The sequence below is a fragment of the Neophocaena asiaeorientalis genome, unplaced genomic scaffold (genome assembly GCF_003031525.2).
Source record: "Neophocaena asiaeorientalis asiaeorientalis breed wild unplaced genomic scaffold, Neophocaena_asiaeorientalis_V1.1 scaffold40, whole genome shotgun sequence".
Classification (NCBI taxonomy): Eukaryota; Metazoa; Chordata; class Mammalia; order Artiodactyla; family Phocoenidae; genus Neophocaena; species Neophocaena asiaeorientalis.
Window position 1 is genome coordinate 11,454,284 of NW_020185335.1, and position 11,621 is coordinate 11,465,904.

At 55.7% G+C, this 11,621-nt stretch overlaps 2 protein-coding genes across 7 annotated transcripts in view; one reads left to right on the forward strand and one right to left on the reverse strand.

Moving 5' to 3' along the window:
* The window catches only part of DNAAF1 (dynein axonemal assembly factor 1), a 23,516-nt gene extending 14,788 nt beyond the window's left edge, over positions 1 to 8,728 (forward strand). The window contains exons 8-11 of the mRNA XM_024735763.1: positions 1,213 to 1,503; positions 5,595 to 5,704; positions 7,269 to 7,325; positions 8,186 to 8,728. Of these exons, the coding sequence (XP_024591531.1) occupies positions 1,213 to 1,503; positions 5,595 to 5,704; positions 7,269 to 7,325; positions 8,186 to 8,728 (1,001 nt within the window). The remainder of the gene's footprint in view (positions 1 to 1,212; positions 1,504 to 5,594; positions 5,705 to 7,268; positions 7,326 to 8,185) is intronic.
* Positions 8,729 to 9,962: 1,234 nt separating this feature from the next.
* The window catches only part of TAF1C (TATA-box binding protein associated factor, RNA polymerase I subunit C), an 8,810-nt gene continuing 7,151 nt past the window's right edge, over positions 9,963 to 11,621 (reverse strand). For all 6 annotated transcript variants that reach the window (XM_024735769.1, XM_024735765.1, XM_024735766.1 and 3 more), the window contains 2 exons: positions 11,439 to 11,576; positions 9,963 to 11,361 (listed from right to left, as the gene is read on the reverse strand). In XM_024735769.1, the coding sequence (XP_024591537.1) occupies positions 10,499 to 11,361; positions 11,439 to 11,576 (1,001 nt within the window). In that variant the 3' untranslated portion in view covers positions 9,963 to 10,498. The remainder of the gene's footprint in view (positions 11,362 to 11,438; positions 11,577 to 11,621) is intronic.

The window sequence follows — 11,621 nt, forward strand, 5'->3', positions numbered from 1 at the left end:
TGGAAGGAGGGTGCTCAGGGCACCTTATTAAGTAGGAACCCCCTTCCTCCTCTTACACCCAGTAGAAGAGCCAGAGTCTCTATGTGTGCTTTTAAATGACATTTAGTGTTTTTCACCTAATTACAAAATGTGAATATGCTACACATAGAAAACATAGAAAGGCAAGAGTAATAACAGTATCATAGCAAGAACCACTCAGTATTCAGTGTGGGTATTTCCTGGCTTTTCCCCACGCATGTAAAACATATGTATTTTTTTAATAGAAAAAAATGGCATAGCTCTATTGCTTTCTTTTTTATATATAAATATATAATTTTTTATTTAACGTAAATTTATTTATTTAACGTATTTATTTATATAAATACGTTATATAAATATATATATAAATTTATTTATTTAACGTATTTATTTTTGGCCACATTGGGTCTTCGTTGCTGCACGCAGGCTTTCTCTAGCTGTGGGTGAGCAGGGGCTACTCTTCTTTGCAGTGCACTGACTTCTCACTGCGGTGGCTCCTCTTGTTGCGGAGCACGGGCTCTAGGTGCGCGGGCTCAATAGTTGTGGTGCATGGGCTCAGTAGTTGTGGCTCACAGGCTCTAGAGCACAGGCTCAGTAGCTGTGGCGCATGGGCTTTGTTGCTCTGCGGCATGTGGGATCTTCCTGGACCAGGGCTCGAACCCACGTCCCCTGCATTGGCAGGCGGATTCTTAACCACCGTGCCACCAGGGAAGCCCCTGGCATAGCTATATTGCTTTTTGCCTACTCTTTTGAATCAGCATAATAGTACAGTCCCATAAAATAGATGTTCCCCTGTAGCATGGTTTTATTTCCCTTTTCCCAACTTTTAGTTTTGATATTTTTCAAGTTTTTAGAAAAGCTTAAAGAATAGTTAAAATGAACAGCTGAATTGTCTGTTTAGATCGGATGGTTGTTAATATTTGGCACACACAGGCACACACACACACACACACAGTCTTTCCTGTTCTGCTGACCTATTTGAAAGCAAAGGCAGACATCGTGGCCCTTAACCCCAAATACCTCAGCCTGCGTCTCCTAAGAGCCCCTGCACAGTTTTCTAGTGGCTATGTCCTGTGCCGGCAGTGCATGCGCTAGGCATCCCCCTGGTGGACTTTCAGCCCGTGTATTTAGCACCTAAACAGCACTCTGATGACCATCCCGGCAGTTCACTGCAGGTCCCCCTTGTCCTCCCAGGACGTGCCCAGCTCACTGTGGACTTCTGCTCAGGGGAGATGCTCGCGCCAGACAGTGCCAGGGACTTGGGTGCCACTGTGGAAGGGGAGGAAGCACCTGAAGAGGACAGAGAAAGGTGGCAGAAGACGGAGCTGTTTGTCAAGGAGAGCTTCGAGGCCAAGGACGAGCTATTCCCAGGAAAGTCAGTAGAGTCGAGTCTCCCGGAGGAGCTGCCTGTGGATGCTGACGGGGAGCCAGGAATGGCGCTCCCTGCCAAGGCCCCGCCACCGAGCCCCGGAGCTGCCTGGGAAGGTAGGTGGTTGAGAACAACAGGGGTGTAGATGGGCCAGCACCCATCTGCGGGCCTCGGGTTTCCACTTCTGACTGCTGAGTCTGCGAGTTATCTAGAACCACAAGGGCAGCCCGGACTGCATTTCTAGTATCAGCTTCAACAAGATGCAAAGAAATGGGTGAGACGCTAACAGTGTATTTTATCTAACCCAGTACATCTAAAATATAATAATTTATATCATCATAAAATTATTCATGAGATACTTTCCCTCTTTTGACACTAAGTCTTCAAAATCCAGCCTGTCTATGCCACTTATAGCACATCTCAATTCACATGCTCACTTTTGAATGGTTAAGGTGAAATGCAGCTCTATGAAAAGAAGCAAGTTGTTTTGGCCTGCTTCATTTTTTCAATTGAAATGAATTAAAAGTAGATACAATTAAATAAAATTTAAAAATCCAGCCCCTCAGGAGTACTAGCCACACTGCCGGCACATGGCCAAAGCTACCACAGTGGATGACGGTGATCTAGAACGGAAGCCCACTGGCAGGTTCTCGCCAAGTTCCTGGGGTCCTGCTGACTAACAGATAAACCCAGGACTCGGCCCTGGACACTGCCCATTACTGCTGTGTCTGTGCAGCCCTGGGGGACCCGAACCTTCTGTTCCCAGCCTGAGCAGGATTTGAGGTGCATCTGGGGAGGTCAGCTGGTCTGGCCCCCACTGTCTGGGAGAGACCTCGAAGTAAGCCTAGTCTCTAGACTGCCGAGGGGGCAAAGGCCACAGCTCAGGGCACCAGAGATGGGTGAATTATCCTTCCAGCTGAAGATAATGGCAGGGCAGACTGTCCTCAAAGATGAACTCAACTGAGCTCTATTTTAATTATTCTTTTCAAAACCTTACTGGCCACTCCATACCCCCAATCAGTGCTCCATTATTCACTGGGATTTACTACCCACCCCGCTTTTGTTCAGTAACATCTGAAAAATGTATCTTGTAGCCTACAGTCTTTGACAAGACGTCTGTGGGAAATAGAAACGCACCTTCGGAAGGAGGGGTGGTGTAGGGAGTGAGGTGACCTGTGACTGTACTGACATCCATGGCCCTGGCCCCCATCAGGGATGCTGGAGCTCATGAAGTCCCCAGGGGTTCCAGCAGGTGAGGCAGGAGCAGTGGGCGGAGAGCAGGGAAGGAGCAGGAAAGTGCGTGGGATCTAAACAGCCACCGCCGCGGGGAGAACAGGCTCCCGGGGAGGGGACATGCCCCGCCCATCCCTCTGACGCCCTCCTCACACTTGTCTGGTGGCTGCAGCTCCGCTCCTCTTCTGACTTTGCCATGAGACTGCGGCTGGAAGGCATCTGTGAGAAGCGTGACTTGTCTTGATTTAATTTCCCTTGGGAGGCACTGAAGCCCTGCTTCCTGTGGCTTCTGGTGCTGGATGGGATTGTAGACCCTCCAAGACCTGGGCACTCCTTGGTTTCTGGGAGAGAATTTCTACTAGACAAGGGTCACGTTTTCCCTCAAGCTTCCCACAGATGGCGATGTTATAGGTTTTGTTAGTTATTTAAAAGGGGCACTAATCATGTATTAAACACACGGGGAAAAGAGCATCCTCTGAACTACTGATGTAGGTGTTGGCACGTGTATTCTGAGACCCAGATACAGGGTTTTGCCTGCATCCTCACTCCCCCTCCGGTAAGTTTTTTGCCTTGAAACCGCACCTAGCCTAGAAGCAGAGTTTTCTATGAGTGAAACCGTCAATTGCCTTCCTGAACGAAGGGCACATTTAACGAGGAGCTGGCAACCTGCGGCAGGTCGGAAGAGGGAGGCGCAGCCAGATGTTTATCTAACGTGTCAGCCAAGGCCGTGACTTCCAGCTTAGCCTCCCCCAAAATCCCACGATCAGGTGCTCTCACGAGTAACCCATGTTACTGAGTTGGCAAATGGGGCTCAGAGAGGTGAAGTAACCTGCTCCACATCACAGAGCGAGTGATAGTGGGGCAGAACTGAAGCCAGATCTGCCCGCACAGACCAAGCTGGTCTCCACCTCGATTCACTGCCATCCTCCCTGCTTTTAAGCCCCAACGGCCTTTGCTGCCCACCCCTCCCCCATAGTCCCCTCCCTACTGAGCTAAACCCTCTGGGCGTCCTGAGTCCCAAGAGGGGAGCTGGGCTGTCAGAACAAGGAGGTCTCTCTTCCACGCAAGTTACTCAACCCCAAGAAAAGCAAATCTAAATATAAAAGCCACCTGTTTTTAAAAAATCACTTTTCCATTTAGCTTTCTTGCATGGCGCACAGTCTTCCCTTACAAGTCACGAGGCCTCGTGAAGGATGCAGGAAATTAGGAGATAAACAGTACGAGCAGCTTTGCTATGTTCCCTGGGCTCATCCTCTCTCATCATGGAGTCGGGAACCAGGGAAGGCTGCCTGGGGACCGAGTCAGGGCTCGGAGGCTTGAATAGCTCCCCATCCCAATGTTGAGTCTAAACAGGACCAGGGGAAACGTGATGTGAGCGCATACCGTCACGGAGACACACGTTTCCCATCTCTATCTGATGACACTCTGTCTAGGGGAGCCTTAGCTTCCTTCCAGTGGTCACCAAAACGGCACAGAGGATGACTCACGCATTTCACTAAAACACTCTGTGAACAGGCAAGGCAGCGAATTTTCTAGACAGACACCCTGAGGTCAAACCCAAGTCCAGCCCCTTAACCGGCTGGGACACCTCAGGCAAGCCACAAAACCTCTCGGAGCCCGTTCTAGCCCCTGCGAAGTGGGAACGGTCTCTGCCGTGGATCGCATGAGGCAACGTGAGGAACACACCCAACAACTAGTCTCTTCCCTGCCTCGCCTTTTCCCGGCACACAAAGCCTAGGCAGGTAGGTTTTAGGAAACAAAGGGTCTTGGCAGCTGCCTGGACTAGAAGCTTCTGCTGGCTGGGAAGCTGGACGCCACGGCGCCACGAGCAGGACACAGGGGTCTGGGGGAAGGGCTGGTTGGAGGGGAAGCAGACTACTGTCGTAATTAGAAGCTGCGAAGCCACGGGCACAGCCAAGTGGGAGAGACCACGGCAAACCGGGCCTGGGACGTGGGTCTGGGATCGTCCACAGCAGCCCCTGCCCACTTCCTTATATCATTCTTTTTTTTAACGTCTGTTTATCTACTTTGCCTATTTTATTTTATTTATTTATTTTCGGCTGCTTTGGGTCTTCGTTGCTGTGCGTGGGTTTTCTCCAGTTGTGGCGAGCGGGGGCTACTCTTCGTTGCAGTGCGCGGGCTTCTCATTGCGGTGGCTTCTCTTGTCATGAAGCACGGGCTCTAGGCGCACGGGCTTCAGTAGTTGTGGCACGCGGGTTCAGTAGCTGAGGCTCACGGGCTCTAGAGAGCAGGGTCAGTAGTTGTGGTGCATGGGCTTAGCTGCTCTGCGACACGTGGGATCTTCCCGGACCAGGGACTGAACCCGTGTCCCCTGCACTGGCAGGTGGATTCTTAACCAATGCGCCACCAGGTAAGTCCCCCTTGTTTCATTCTAAACGGGTGCCCCAATGTGGCTCTCGAGTCAAACTGGGCACGGCCAGTCCTCAGGGCGGACAGCAGACCAGCGTGTTGTGAGCAGAGCGGGGCCATTCATCTTTAATCACGGAGACTGGAGAGGAAGCAGAGGGCAGGATAGGAGGGCCCTGGGGGAGGAAGACAAGCCCTGTCTGGACTCCACGTTCCACAGGCAACCCTGCAGTGACTTCACAGGTCTCCCTGACGCTCGTGCAGCAGGAGGGGCTGTGAAACTTGGCCTTTGGCACCACGGCCTTTCTTTCTTCATCTCCTGGCCCATCAATCATGCCTTTTCCAAGGTTCCTGCGTATTCTTCACAGATTCCTGGCTGGTGCTTCCATCTCCAGGCTCCAGAAGGGGGGCGGCTGTCTCCCTTTCCTTTCAGACATAATCTTGTCCTAACCTGGGATTCTCGCAGCTCCTGTCACAGGGGCTGGAGGCTTTCGGACCCAAGGGCTTTGTCCTTCCTCTTGGAATCGCCTTAACCTCAGGTTTACCCGTCTGTCCACCGTGTATGAAACTAACTCCAAGATTAATATAACTCTTTGTTGTTCCTCAGAATCAGCTCCCCAGACGGTGGCCACTGAAAGTGCATCAGGTACAGAGCTCTGTGGAGCTGAAGATTTGGAAGCCATCAGACTGGAGACGAAGGAGAAGCTCTTCATCGATGTGCGTAATTGGTGCATCTGCAGAGAAGTATCTGCGGTACAGCCGGTGTCAGATCAGGCACAAAACTGCCAAATCCTCGCTGCCCAGAGTGTGGCCCTTGGGCCAGCAGGCATGGTCTCCCCTGAGGGCTGCTCAGAAGGCGGAACCCCGGGCCCCACCCCAGACCCACTGCTCAGGACCTGCAGTTAATAAGCCCTCCCCCAGGGGCATCTGTGCCTGTGCCCCTTCAAGACTGAGAAGTGATGGCCCAGGCTGAGTCCCCTTGAACTACATCTACAAAACTCTTGCCGTGTTTTCCCCGAGGAAGCTACACTGAGCGCAGCTCCGTCTGGTGAGCCTCTCCCTCTGTGGACAGCTGCCTGTCTTCCTGGCCTGACTGTCCAGCGGCCCGCCCCCTGGGGCTTGTTCAGTGAGGGGCCGCCTGACCTTGGGACTGATCATGGCCCGGAGCACGGCCCTCCTCCCTGAAGCCCTTCCGCTCTGATAACAGTCTGACATGCTGTGCCCACAGGAATGGGTCTCTGGGGACGTACACACTTTGCCATGACCCCCGGGAACGGTGCTTTGGTGGGGCGAGGGGTGGGGGCCGGCGCCCCCCACCTGTAGCCTCACACCCTGCTCGCCCGGAGGACGGCCCGCCTCTCTGCCCACGAGTGAGCTCCTTCTGTTCAAGCCTGTGTGCAGCTTCGCCTGCCCTCGCCCGCTTCTTCTATAAACTCCTACACGGGTGTTTCATTCCCAACCTCACAATTTCACGTGGCTCAATAAGTGTTCAACTGAGTACAGCCAATATTCAGAGTGGGTTTCTGGTTTTCTGGGCCTGCATATACATATGACAAAAACAAAAGTGGGCAATTCTTCCCTAACATTTGATAACTGACCGTATACAGGACCCCAACACTAAGCTGGTACTGACCTTCCTCTTTGTCCGGCACTATTTTAAACGCATCTTGTTATCGATTGATTTAACCCTTCCAATAACTCTAAGACATAGGTACCATTGTCATCCCCATTTTACAGATGAGGAAATTGAGAAACACAGAGGTTAAGCAACTTGCCCGAGGCTTCACAGCCAGGCAGCGTGGCTCCAGAGCCCACACAGCTAACCACAGCCCGCGCCTGCTTCACACGCTGGACGGGGTGCTATAGATGGAGATACCCCGATACACAACACAAAACAGAAAACCCCCCCCTAGTCTGGGGGAGGTCCAAAATAGACTCGTTTTATGCCACAGAGTCCTAAGACAAATCTGTGTGTAGGAGGTACGTCTCCCCAAGATGAACGGGGCGAGTAACACCAAAGTGAAGTGGAGAAAGAGGTGGAAATTTCTGAAACATGTCACACCTTGCAAATCTCTTTCACTGATCAGATCCAGGTACCTGGTGTTGCCTCGTGCGTGTGTTTCGAGCGTGCACGTGGCCTGAGTGGTCTGGGTCACTCCGCGGGCCCCTCCACACTCCGAGCACGTAGCGCAGGCTTGGTTGGCTGTGCGGCCGCATCTGTCCCGTGGACTGGGCGTTGGGAGCGTGCCCTCCTGCTGACGGGGATCGTTTTCTCTTCCAGGACCTGCCTGACTTGGAAGACGTGGATGCAGGCGGATCTCCGGGAGACCAGCACAAGGTGACCTCTCACACATGCCCCCAGCCCCACCTTCCCTTCCAGCCCTGTCACTGACCAAGTGTCTCGGAAAGCTGCATGCCCTTTGTGCTTGAAGCCTCCTCACCTCACCTAAGGAAATGCGACTGTTTACTGCTGCTCCCCTCTCTGAGGTTTCACAACTACCCACTTCGGTTTTTTCGAACAGATCTTTTATCACTGATTTTTAATAATCATGTTCTGTATGTAATTATCTGAACATTTTTTCTATCCTTTTGATGTATCCGTATGTTCATCTAGTGAATGTCTGTACCACAGCAACACATGGGCAGGGGAAGGGAGGGAGGAGAGCATAGAAAGCCCTATGGGGACCTCTCCCAAGGTGACCCGATCCTCCTCCCTCTGGCGGTACTGAGAGCCAGCGTGGGCCAGCCCCGGGAGCCCCAAGGAGAGGGAAGCCTAAGGTGTAATCTCAGGGCAGGAGCTCGTCATCGAAGGAGGGACACAGACAGGGGACCACAGTTCCGTGGGGGCCTGACCTCCAAAGCACGACTAGGTGGCCAGGTGAAGGTGGAGCCCGTCAGAAGCCAAGGCTCACAGATGAACAATTCAGGGACCCAGGAGCGTGTTGGTGCAGCAGGAACAGAGTGGGCGAGGGCCGTGGACCCGAGGGAGTGGAGACCTGGCTGCAGAGCTCACCATGGCCTCCAGGGCTCACAGAGGGCTGCCAAGGAGTGTCCATCCTGAGGCCCGACTTTCAAGCAGCGAGTGCTGTGCTCCCTCGGGCCCACAGTGTGATAGATTAAAAAAGCCAAATTAGCATCGTGCATTTTAGAGACTACTGTGAAAACAGAAATGTTCAAATACATTTTTTCTTCTAACAGAAGATGTGCTTTCCAAAGATTACAGCCATCTCGAGCCTGAGTGACGACAGTGACCCTGAACTAGACTACACCTCACTCCCAGTGCTGGAAAACGCATCCACAGACCCCCTTTCCAGTATATTTGCAGTCTCCAAGGACACCTCCAGGAAGGCCGAGACAGAGACGCCCTTTACCGGCATATTCAAAGCAGCAGCAGAGAGGGACTTGGCAACCCGCAGGAGAGACACCAAGGCCCCTCGCCCACTGATTCAGGAGCTGGACGATGACGAGCCTTCAGGGCAACCACCCTGGCCCCCAGCCTGCAAAAGGGAAGCCGCGCCAGCCCCGTGCAGTGAGGACAGGCATGGGGACCTGCTTCTGGCCTCCCCTCCAGGTACTGTCACCCAACTTTCAAGGCTACAGGGGCCAAAAGCTTCTCAGGGGGAAATGGACTGTGGACCACCCAAACCCAGAGCGGGTGGCCACCTGGGCCTTTGCCCTAGGAATCCCGTGTTCTCAGAGCGGGTCACTCACGACCTCTCAAGAGACCACGGAGGTCGCTAGAGCATGTTCCTAAGTCGCCGGCCGGGGCCAAGGAGCTGCCAGACTGACCCCCTCCCCGACCTTCCCCATCCTTGGCCCTTCCAGACCAAGGCTGCTGAGGGAAGGAGGGGACCGGTGATACCGCAGCTGGGAATATGGGACAAAATGAGGGTGACAGCTGGCCGGAGGGGGTGGGTCGTCCACATGAAGGCCCAGGGCCGGGATGAATGACTGTGAGATGCTGCTGGCCGGGAAGGGAGCTTCAGCAGGCGGGGACGGCGCCCACAGTGCCTGGCTGGGTGGGACCGGTAAAGCCACACCCCGACGTGCCCGCCGGCCTGGCGCTGGGGCCTGTGCCCATGACCAGGGAGAAGCACTTTGGGGGAAGCTGGCTAGTGCTTGCTGGTCACAAGCGCACCGGCGGTAGCTCTGTGTTCAGCTTTGTGCCTCCGGGTATCCAACTCGGGGAGCCTGCTGAACACAGACGACTCCCGCTGTAATCCACACTGGATGGCAGCCAGGCTTCTTGCTGAACACCAGCTCGCGTGGCCGCCCTGAGGCCTGCACGCGGGAAGGGGTGAGGGCTGGCCACACTTCCCAAGGATACCGACTTACCCATTTCCTGGCTCTTTAGGAAACAGCCCGGAAAAGGGTGAAGCCCAGTCTGAGGTGGAGCCTGAGAAGCGCCCGGAGCCCAGGGCCAGAGAAGACTGGGACTGAGCCACAAAGGCAGCCCCTCTGCTCTTGGACTAACAGGGACAGGCCCTGGCCTGACCCCCCAGCAGGGGCAGGTCACTCCCTTGGCTGGGCTCCCCTTCCCTTCAAAGAGTTGCAGTTACTGCGGGCGCGCAGGGCCCTGGACATGGATGGCACTGTGCTCCCTGCTCTCAAAGCCTAACACAACCCCCGGTTATTTGCAGTATAAACCATGTAACTGTGAATGTCTCCCTTGAGCACGGTAAACATTTTAGCACCCACGCAAGTCCCTATGTTATTGGATTATTTCACGTCCAGCGAGTCACACGTGATTCACTTCATCAGGTACCCGAGACAAGGACCATTCCTCTCTTCACGCGTGATCAGAAACCTAGGTCCCGCCCCAGGGCCCTGTGTCATTCCCAGGGGGTGTGTTCCCTGCAAGACTCTTCACCGGAGCCACAGAGCTGCGAAGGAAGCGAACCTGACGCACTGAATGTCGAAAGCCAAGTAAGGGGACGCAGCCCGGCCTGAGAAACTTGATCGTTCAAAACCAGGCTCAGCTGACAAGTTTATTCAACCCTAAACGTGGGTCCAAAGTGCCTCCCTCTATAAACGTTAGATGGTGCTAGAAACCGCTTCACACACACACACCGAACCACCAGCAGCTAGCTGCCAACACCCAGCAGCCGAGCACCGGCAGGCTGGGCAGCTCACCTCACCATCACCCGCCACGTCCCCAGGGGCCCGTGCGTGGCGGAGCCCTTGGCCGCCTGGGGCCCCTGCTTTCCAGCACAACACTGTCAGCTGGAGGGGCTCCCGGCGACACGGACCTTCAGGACGGGGCTCCCAGGACTTCTCAACGTGCCCCTGGGAGCACGAGCTGCAGGAGAAATGACTATACCTTGCTGTCCTTCTTCCTCCAACGTGGATTCAAATCGCTTCTGAATGTCTCCCGCAGTCACGAAGGCCTTCGGAAAGCAGGAAGGTCTGCACCCTGGCGACTGTTCTCTTTGTTTCCCGTTTCAACCACAAAAGGCACAGCTTATCCAGGACAAAGGGCTCCCTGGAGGTGGGGGGCAGCTTCCCCGGGCCTCAGAAGCCCATGCGGGGCTTCTTGCAGTGTGGCTGCGAGCCGGAGCGGACGGCTGCCCGCTGCCGGGAGGGGGTGGCCCGGACACTGGAGGTCTGGGAGGAAGGCACAGAGGCACCCCCCGGGGCGTCCCCCTGAAGCGGCAGCTCAGCCATGTAGTCCCGGAGGGTCTGCTGCCGCTCCGAGGGGACGGCCCGGGCCCACAGCTCCTGGGTGGACTCCTGGGAGGGCGGGGTCACTGGAGGCTGAGGCCTGGCCGCAGGGAGTGTCCGCTCTGGGCTGGGAGGGGGGCTGGCGGCGTCTGAGAGGTCTAAGCGGCCGCTGAGCGAGGAGAAGGTGTTGGACAGCTGAGTCCGGCGCTTGTGCCGCTTGGGCTGTTTGCCGGGCCCCAGGCTGCTGCCCCGCCGCCTCTCCCACCAGGCCGCCGCCTGGCCCTCCCAGGCTGCCTCCAAACGCTCGCTGAGCTCGTCCTCGGGGCCTGGCTCGGGGGCTGGGGCCCGCTCTTCCGTGGGGAGCAAGCCCAGGTCCCTCAGCTGCAGGAGACGCCCTTTGGCCATGGCCGTGCGGAGACCTTCTGGCGCTTTGCCCTCTGCCTTCTGAGGCTCAAAGCAGCCCAGCAGGCGGCGGTGGGAGAAGGTGGGTGCAGCCCACACGGGGGGAGCCGGGGCCACCTCCAGCAGGGCCTTCAGCCACCGGCTGCAGGAGGCAGTGGCCTGGGGGGTCCAGGAAGCCGTGGGGGCAGGAGAGTCAGGCCCGGGGTCTGCCTGGAGGTGGAGGCCCTGGTGGAAGACGTCTCCAGCCGCAGAAAGTTGGAAGAGCGACAGCACCGGTGTGTTAGCGGAAGGTGGGATGGCGGCGGCCAGACCTGGAGGTGGAAGGACCGTGACCCTATGGCCTGGTGCGGGTGCGGCTCCTCAAACCCACTCCCCTGCCCCAGCGCACCTATGGCTGGTGCTGTCAGACGTTCCTGCAGCCGCCACTGACTCTTGGGCTCCAGTGGGGGGAAGGCAGAGAGGGAGTCGCTCCTGGAAGGGAGAGACTGGGGGGGCCCTGCCAGCCGGGGTGTGGAGGCCCCCTCTCCTGGAGGAGGGACAGACAGCTGAGGCCCTCCCCAGGCCCGGCCCC